General features: G+C 42.3%; 1 protein-coding gene and 1 non-coding gene across 7 annotated transcripts; one reads left to right on the top strand and one right to left on the bottom strand.

Moving 5' to 3' along the window:
• Nucleotides 1-1,024: 1,024 nt before the first annotated feature.
• Nucleotides 1,025-7,837, top strand: LOC147456591 (pentatricopeptide repeat-containing protein At5g27110-like). 6 transcript variants are annotated; one of them, XM_086515025.1, is made up of 8 exons: nt 1,025-1,252; nt 1,337-1,396; nt 1,612-1,671; nt 1,754-2,858; nt 2,942-3,004; nt 3,192-5,443; nt 7,092-7,135; nt 7,223-7,837. In XM_086515025.1, exons 1-8 carry the CDS (start codon nt 1,090-1,092, stop codon nt 7,241-7,243), a joined length of 3,768 nt encoding a protein of 1,255 aa, XP_086371151.1. In that variant the 5' UTR covers nt 1,025-1,089; the 3' UTR covers nt 7,244-7,837. The 6 variants fall into 6 exon arrangements, with proteins under 6 accessions (XP_086371151.1, XP_086371148.1, XP_086371149.1 ...); XM_086515022.1 differs by lacking the exons at nt 7,092-7,135; nt 7,223-7,837 and having other exon boundaries at nt 1,026-1,252; nt 1,612-1,658; nt 1,735-6,994; XM_086515023.1 differs by lacking the exons at nt 7,092-7,135; nt 7,223-7,837 and having other exon boundaries at nt 1,026-1,252; nt 1,754-6,994.
• A 934-nt stretch (nt 7,838-8,771) lies between these two features.
• On the bottom strand, nt 8,772-8,843 carry TRNAD-GUC (transfer RNA aspartic acid (anticodon GUC)). Its single transcript has one exon. It is a non-coding gene; the product is annotated as a tRNA-Asp (tRNA).
• Between the last annotated feature and the right edge of the window lie 228 nt (nt 8,844-9,071).

The following is a 9,071-nucleotide window of genomic DNA, read 5'->3' as shown; positions in this document are numbered from 1 at the left end:
CTAACCTTGTACTCAATCATGATGCTCTTAAGCCGCCCTCCTCTACAACAACCTTAATGGTAGTTATTACATTTGGAGGCTTCTTATTGAGCATGTTGTGGTATTAAGAGGGTTGAAGAGCATGCTTTCTTGGGTGCTTGCATCCACATGCATTGATGAAGTCCTTAATGTAGGTAGATAAGGGGGATGCCATGCTTTTGGCCACCAATAAACCATGTTGCCTTGATCTTCTCCATTGTGTTATTAACATTGCGGTGAAAATATGTGCTCTCTTTCAATATGAGCTCCTTTGAAAATGCTTTCCGAGTCCTCGATACATGCAATCCGTGGATCTGGTTTGTCTTTGATACAAAGACATGGAATGTCACCTTCTTTTCTTCCCAAAAGCATCTTATCATTTAATCTCCACCACTTCTTCAAGTCAAGTGGATTTTTGAGATGCTCCAATGATATAAACATACCTTCTTGCAAAGCTCTTATTATTAGGTTGTACGTATCTCTTTTAAAATAAAAAACAACCTGCGCTGGCACATTCAAACGTTAAGCTCCCACATTAACTGCTTAAAGTATATTTAGACCTTTTTTTGAAGAGAATCAAAGAATAAGGTCTTCAAATCACTTTAATTAGCAATGATTGCCCATATACATAGTGTTGACCTACCCCCGATAGAAACTTCTCTCAAGATCTTTCAATTAGTTTTCATCATGAGATTAGTTTTTACAATCCGAGAGTAGAGTCTAGAATCGCTTGGTGTAGCGGCTTCAACATCCATAGTTGATATTACGGACTCCACCTAGTGGCTTAGGGAGACCCCCCTAGTCAATAAAGACCACGGGAAGAGTCAAGGGATCGATGGATGGAGTTTAATCGCCGTTGATCCATTCTTGTCATTTTTTAACATACTTCTGAGTTCACTCTTAGTTCACACATTGTTCAAATGACGATCGGACGGCCCGGATTGCACTCTCCTCGCGGCGCCTACTCTGGGCCATTGATCCCCCCTCCCCCCGGGAAAAAAAAAAAAAGAGAGGAATTTCCGTGGCTATTGGTGTTCACTGAGTGCTGAGGCAGGTGGAGCTTACCGTGACATGTTGTGCGTAGAGGCTTCATGCCAATGCAGCAGCTTGCATGCTACGGGAGAGGAAGCTTTCTGCTCTCATTTTCCCAAGCCTACTGCCTATGCCTGCTTCCGGAGATGGAAACCTCCCGCCTGTTTCTTACACTCTCAGCAACTAACCACTCCTGCTCAAGGTTGGAGAGTTTTCCATGCACGCTCTCTCTTTGCTAGCTTAAGGTTTCTAATCGCAATTTTGGGTTTTCAATTGTTTTCATCAGAGAACATTTGGTCGTGGAACAAATGGCCTCACGATGCAGGAGCCCAATCCCCTCAACCAGGTGATCCTGCCCTCCGATTTCCTAGATCTCTGGGCTATATGGGTTTGCTCCTGTCATTTGTTCTTAGTTGTCTGCTTCCTCCTGTGGTGTACATGCACATTTCAGCCTTCTTCATGTATTGGGTTTGCTGATGTGTATTGTTTTTTTGGTTCTGTGTTCTTGTGCAAAATCCCCACATAGCTGCCTAACTTTTCTTGCTCGCTCCTGAGATGCAGATTATTTGCGGTTGTGGAACAAGTGGCCCATTGAGATGACAAAACAAGTAAGTCAACAAGGTGATTATCAGTTTGAGTCATGCAAAAAGGATGCTTGCTTTGCACACACTGAGTCCTTTTAAGGGGCCTTTTTGTGTTTTAGGGCCTGGTCCAAGTGGTCTTCTGCATCCGGATCGGATGTGGCTAAAGATGGTTCACTCAGATCATAACACAATCGTCACTCTTATCAAGGATTGTCATAGTGTAACACAATGCAATGATATCCATGCCCTTATGATTAAGCAAGGGTTTCTTTCAGATGCTTTTCTTGGAAGCACCCTTATAGATGTATACGCCAAGTGTGGAAGTATTGAGTATGCATGTATGGCTTTTCTCAGATTGCCAGAACAAGATGTGGTGACATGGACGGCAGTGATTTTAGGTCATGTCCTTCACGGGCTTTGTCAAGAGGCTTTTCAACTTTTCCATATAATGCAGCAGGGGGGTACAGAGCCAAATGAGGTAACTTGCTTTTGTCTTATAAAAGCTTGCACCATTTCAGGAGACTTATTACAAGGAAAACATTTACATGTTTACCTTGCAAGCAGGGGGCTTGATTCAGGCTCCTTGATTGGGAATACTTTGTCTAATATGTATATAAAATGCGGAAGTTTTGAGGATGCGGCCTTGGTTTTCCGAAAACTACCTTCTCAGGATGTAGTGGCATGGAATGTCCTTATTGGAGGGCATGCACAACACGGGGACAGACAAGAGGCTCTCCATCTTTTCCAACAGTTGCAGCAGTCAGAGGTGAAACCAAACGAAACCACCTATGTGTCAGTCCTCCAAGCATGTGCCAATATTGAAGGTTTAGGAGATGGTGAGGATGCTCACAGGATGGTTCTTGAAAATGGTTATGCATCCAACCTTTACGTGGGAAACTCCCTTGTACATATGTATGTAGGTTGTGGAAGACTCGATGAGGCGTTGGTTGTGTTTCTTTCGTTACCAAATCGAGATTTAATTACTTGGAATTCACTATTGTCAGGATATTCCCAGCATGGTTGTTCCAGACAGGTCTTTGAATTATACAATCAATTGCAGGATTCAGAGTCGACACCAAATGATATTACTTTTGTATCCATACTTCAAGTCTGCTCTGGTAAAGAATGGCTTGAAAAAGGCATGCAGGTTCATGACCACATTTTGAAAGCAGGGCTTGACTCCAACGTGGATGTCAATAAGTCTCTCATTCACATGTATGCCAGGTGTGGAAGCAGAGAGGACTTTATGTTTCTGGGTCGTAGTTTACCACAGAGAAATTTAATTTCATGGAATGCTGTGATCACAGGTCTGATACAGTATGGAAGTGTTCAGGGGTGTCTGCCATTTCTACAGAAAATGGAGCAAGAAGGTGTTGAACTCAGGGAAGCTACATGCATTTGCCTTATAAGAGCATGTAGCAGCTATGATGATGTAAGGCTTCTTCATGCTTACATTGTTGAATGTGGTTTGGAGACCCAGTTGAGCGTTGGGAAAGCTTTGACTGAAGTTTATTTTAGATTAGCTGGTCTATGTGATCTTTGTTTGCTATTTAATAGGTTGCCACATCGAGATGTGGCATTGTGTACTGTGGTGATAGAAGCTTATGCAGAGGAAGGGTATTTGACTGAAGCTCTTGGTGTTCTTGATCAAATACTACAAGAAGTTGGGGGAGTTGACATGAGTACATTTATCTGCATTTTAGGAGTGTGCTCTAGCACTAGCTGTTTGATCTGTGGCATGCAGGCACATGCATACATTGTGAAGTTTGGGTTTGATTCGGATACGATTATTGGCAATGGCCTGATCAATATGTACATTGAATGTGGGAGTCTTGATGAGTCACGCATTGTATTTGATAAGTTGGTAGCACGAGACTTTGTTACATGGAATGTGTTGCTTGCAGGTTTTGTTCAAAATGGACTTTATGAGGAGACAATACAAATGTATCAGTGTATGCAAGACACTGATGTTGAATGTGATCAAGTTACTCTCATCTGCGTGCTGCAAGCTTGTGCTAATTTAGCAGCTTTAGAGATCGGACAGGGTGTACACACTCTAGTTGTGAAGAGTGGAATCAAGTTGGATGTTCAGGCCTCTAATACTCTAATTGATATGTATGCAAAGTGTAATAGTATTATGGATGCTGCATTTGTTTTCTCTAATTTGTTTGAACGTGATGTGGCATCTTGGAACATAATGATCAGAGCTGCTGCAAAGAAGGGCTCTACTCAACTGGCCTTCTCTTTGTTCGATCAGATGCAAAGAGAGAACTTTGAGCCAAATGAGATTACTTGTGCATCTGTGCTTCAGTTCTGTTCTATATTGGCAGACATGAATGACGGCATGCAGGTGCATCTCATGGTACTGAAAAAAGGCTATGATATGGATTTCTTTGTTGGCAGCAGCCTCATCAACATGTACGCAAAAGCTAAGAGCCTTGAGAATGCACAGAAAGTGTTTGAATGCCTACCTATAAAAAATGCCGTTGTCTGGAATACCTTAATTGCAGGGTATATTCAGGATGGTCAAGTTAAGGAGGCTATTCACTTGTTCCAGATGATGCAAGTTGAAGGTGTGGCAGTAACACGGGCCACACTCCTTTGCATTCTGGGAGCATTCTCAAGTGTAGAATTATTAGACGATGGAAGGAAAGTTCATGCTCTGATTATTGAAAGTGGCCTACAGGACTCTGAAGTAAGCAGCTGCCTTATCGATATGTATGGCAGATGCTGGCACCTTGAAAGTGTTGCTGTTGTTTTTAACCAATTTCACAATCAGGATGTACGCTTGTGGAATTCACTGATAGCAAGTCAGTTTAACAATGGACATGCCAGGGAGGCCCTACTATTATTTAAGCAAATGCTAGTAGAAGTCATCAACCCGGACAGGGTCATGTTTATGCTCATTTTAAAATTATGCTCGAGTGTTACTGCCCTTGAACAAGGAAGACAGATACATTCTCTAATTGTAGAGAATGGCTTTGACATGGAAACAAGCATTGGAAATACGCTTATCGACATGTATGCCAACTGTGGAAGCCTCGCAGATGCAAACATTGTCTTTCTCAGATTGCCAGCACAAGACCTTGTAACTTGGAGTGCAATGATCTCAGGCTATGCTAAGCACAATGAGTATGTCTTAGCCTCAGATTGTTTTGATGAGATGGAAAAAGATGGATTTGTACCAGATAATGTTGCTTATCTATCGATATTGTCAGCATGCAACAATGCTCGGCTTGTGAATGAAGGCAGCCTCTACTTCAAAAGGATGAGAGATGAAGTTGGCCTTGAACCCATGCTGCAGCATCATAGTTGCATGGTTGATCTTCTAAGTCGAAACGGCTGCATAAATGAGGCCAAAGATCTGCTTGATAGTTTACCTTATGCTGCTGACAGTGTTGCGTGGACCTCTCTGCTAAGATCCTGTGAACTTCATAGGAATTTGACTATTGGACAGCAGTGTTTTGATTACTTAAAGAATAAGTGTGCTGCCCACTATGTTCATATGTCTAGTCTATATCTCCAGGTCGGTATGCAGGCCGATTCTGAGAAGGTAGAAATTCGACGGAAAAATGCTACAACATGGAAAAAACCGGGGAGGGCTTCGATTGAGGTAAACAATAATGTGCATGAGTTTGTGGTGGGAGATAACAGTCACCCTCGAGTGGATGACATACATGCAAAGTTGAAATCACTTAAGCTGCAGAGCTCTAGTAAGCTTTCACCCCTAGACCATAAAAGGCAAGATGCTTCTTGTGGACATTGTGAGAAGCTGGCAATAGCATTTGGGCTGTTGAGTTTACCTCAAGGTTCAACGATTCGTGTAGCCAAAAATCTGAGGGTTTGCCCGGATTGTCATAGAGATGTGATGATGATTTCTAAAAGTGAATGCAGGGAAATTATCATAGTAGACACAAAATTTGTTCACCATTTCAAGGATGGAGTTTGCTGTTGCAATGACTATGGCTAGGCAGTTGGTGGGTATGTGAACAGAAATCAGACTTTACCATGTACTCTTGTATTTGTGAATAGAAAATACGAGTCTGCTCTTGACATACATGGTGGTGTACCCTTATGTAAAGAAACTTCACCGCTGAGATCATGAGCATTCTGAACCACTGGACGGTTCTTGAAGAATGTATCATGCAGAGCTCCTTTGTTCTCAGAGATATTTCTCTCACCATCAGCATGTTCTTTGTGGACAGTGCAATCAAGGAACATTGTGCAAAGCAAGACATATTACTGATATGACTTCATTTGGTACAAGTACCTTTCATCTGTTTGTGCCTTTTTGGGCCTTTGCAAAGGGGCTAGTGCAGCCTGTGCAGTGGACTTTGCCCCTGGAAGCGTATCGCTGATGTTCTGTTGCAAATGCATGATTAAACAGAAAGGACCTACTGCAAGGAGATGATTATTATTGAAAGGGAATGGCAAGGAGAAATTAAAGGGGCACAGTTTTTTATTATGTAAGCATGTGCACAGGTGGGCAGTTCGAGGGTCGATTTGTGATAATGAAATAAGAAAAGGTGCTGGAGCAAGTAACAGATAACCAGGCTTGAGGGTCTTGTTATTGCAGGGAAAGCCATGTCATTGATGGTACAATATTTTTTGACATTTTCTATTGTAAACTATCGGATGCGAGACATGTCTATTGATACAGTTGCTCAAAGATGGCACTTATTCAATAAAAAGTGAAGGTTTGTAGTATTTTTTGGATTCCCATGTTGATGGAGAGGAACATTGCGTCATCTGTTTCAAGAGATTTTAGAAGTTCCTTACCACGTGGATGACCATTGCGCTGAGAGCAATGTTGTTGAATGGCTGAGAGGTATGATTCAATGCAGCACAAAGCCCCCTCACCACCTTTAAGAAATCACAACATTCTCTGCAAGCATTTAGGAAAGCTGGTTTATACTCTCAAGAGTTTCACTTTTGGAACTTTTGGATTTTCATCAACAATGGAAGGTGGGCGAAAGTAATGCAGAGGCGCGTCTTCCCCAAATCTTTGTGTGGTGGTTAAAGGTTTCAATATTGTGGGTATAGATATTAGTTCTCCCCCAAGAAAATTGTCCAAGTGAATGTGTGTTAGAATCCTCTTGAAAGAGAGAAGAATAAGGACAAGAGTAAAGGAGTTGGACGCTTCCACAGAGGCGTGCAAGACATAACAAATAGAAGCTTTGCTACAATCTACTTCTATATGAGATGACCAGTGAGAATAACAATGGTGTGGTAGTGCAGATTTGATTGAACTCATATGTTCGAGTTCAATGGGCCAATCCACTAAAAGGGTTTCTGCATCATTTAGAAGCAATTTCAACTGCAATGGGTTATCCAATTAAACTTGGGCTTTCTTTTGATGATCGGGCCTCGCATTGTCTTATTTGTAACATGGGAACTGTTTGTACATTGCTTGTTGAGCACACAAAGTGACACAATTTTTATGTTTTTATTGTGTAGTAAAGAGAAGGTTGGACGAGCCTGCTGACGGTGTTAGTAATGTGGTAAGGTTGGGTCCTTGAAATGACAGAATTGCATGTCTTGATCTAGTCAAATTTTGGTATTAAGAGTTTGCACTGCCTTTTCTGTAGGTGTCCTTGTTCTGCCTTTGAAGCTCATTGTCAGAAAGGGCCCTTTCCATAGTTGCGAGTATTAATGGAGGAACCGAACCTACACCCCTGTAATGAGGAAGGAATTTCAAGCCCTGAAATTTGACACCAGAATCGAGGCTTTTTTGGATGCTAATAATATTTTGTAGTCTCATCTGGTTGTTTGATTGTTATTGGCCGGAGGGACTTTAGACATTTCCATGATCAATAGTAAGGCACGAGATGGTTGTGGCGGTATCGAATGCGAAGGAAAAGATAAAATTCTCTTATTGGGTGGTGCAAACAACATTATATATGGGCAGCCTCAATTTGTCGTTGAAAAGGCTGGAGGATTGGCCCAAGCATCACACTTGACCACCTTAGCAAATGATGTGTGCCTATGGAGAACATAAGAGGACCTAGAGTAGAGTACATTGTACGCAGAACTACTTGTAAAGGTTACAAGGTGGATGTTTTTCCTGGTCTTCTCTTAGAAAATTTGTGCAGCATAGCCATTTAGAGGTACTCACAGACGCATATGTGAGTTTAGATGCAAAAAAATGGGGCGATTCTGGATGATTTTAGAAGTGTCGAAAATGGGCTTATCTCTAACCATGCATCTAAATAGTCTTGAGAGTCCTTTTAGAGAGGATTTCAGCTATGCCTCGTAGTTGCACTTGCAAAACTGATCGACGTTTAGCCTACAGCAGCTTAGTCAATAGTGCTTGAAGCTACCAAAAAAATCAACAGTAACTTACACGGAATGACAACTTGGTAACAAGGGTGAGGACACTACGAGAGAGAGAGAGAGAGAGAGAGAGAGAGAGAGAGAGAGAGAGAGTTGCCATAGCATCTTCCACCATTGAAGCATTAGGTATGCAAGGATGAGGGTAAATTTTGCACAACATCTGTGGTAGAATGGAAGGTGAGCACAAGGTTGAGGAACGGTTGTCACATGCTTGCTTGCTTGCCATGTTCAAGGATGAACTCCAGGTGATGCGATGCAAGAACATATATTGTACATTTTGAACTCCTTATTTTGCTGCTCTTGGTAGTACACCTTCATGCTTCTTTCTTGATCGTTAACATTTGAATGCATGGCCGTCTGAGGCCATGAGCAGACGGATAGCACATGCCATTTTTCGGTGCACATGTATCAGCATTTTGTCAACATCATTTCGTACACTCAATTGCAAGACTCAATGCGCACATGGCAAGCCTATGTTTGCCTCCATAGCCCCGTGACCCAATTGGCAAGCTCTGTATGTATTGGCATTGTTATGTTAGTTTACAATCATGTTGGAGACCAAATTCCCAAGGTTGCAGTTATCTATGTGACTTGATATATTTTTGTGTTGAATTTGGCTTCAAAATTCAGGTGTAGATTTGGAGATTTCATATTTTGAAGGGCACCGGAGAATGTATGTATGATGTGAAGAGCAATCTTCACGAAGACAGGCAGGTTTTTGGCTAGAAAGGGCCACCTTACAAAAATGAAGACTTGGGCACCGGCCATAGCTGAGACGAGTTGGATTGTTGCAAAAAACAAAATCGCCGTTGCCGGGGATCGAACCCGGGTCACCCGCGTGACAGGCGGGAATACTCACCACTATACTACAACGACCTGTGTGGTGTAGCGGCAATGCAAGCATGAATTGACTCTAATATCACAGTTCCCTGCTGTGCCAAAATCAACTTCAAGAGTCAGTGCCACGTTCACACTGCTTGCGATTAACTCAGAAGCTCGAGATGCAAGATTGGGGAGAGAGAGAGAGAGAGAGAGAGAGAGAGAGAGAGAGAGAGAGAGAGAGAGAGAGAGAGAGAGAGAGAGAGAGAGAGAGAGAGAGAGAGA

Source organism: Adiantum capillus-veneris, chromosome 6 (genome assembly GCF_014529385.1).
Source record: "Adiantum capillus-veneris isolate H3 chromosome 6, ASM1452938v2, whole genome shotgun sequence".
In the NCBI taxonomy this organism is placed as follows: domain Eukaryota; kingdom Viridiplantae; phylum Streptophyta; class Polypodiopsida; order Polypodiales; family Pteridaceae; genus Adiantum; species Adiantum capillus-veneris.
This window is presented reverse-complemented; position numbering and strand designations above follow the sequence as displayed.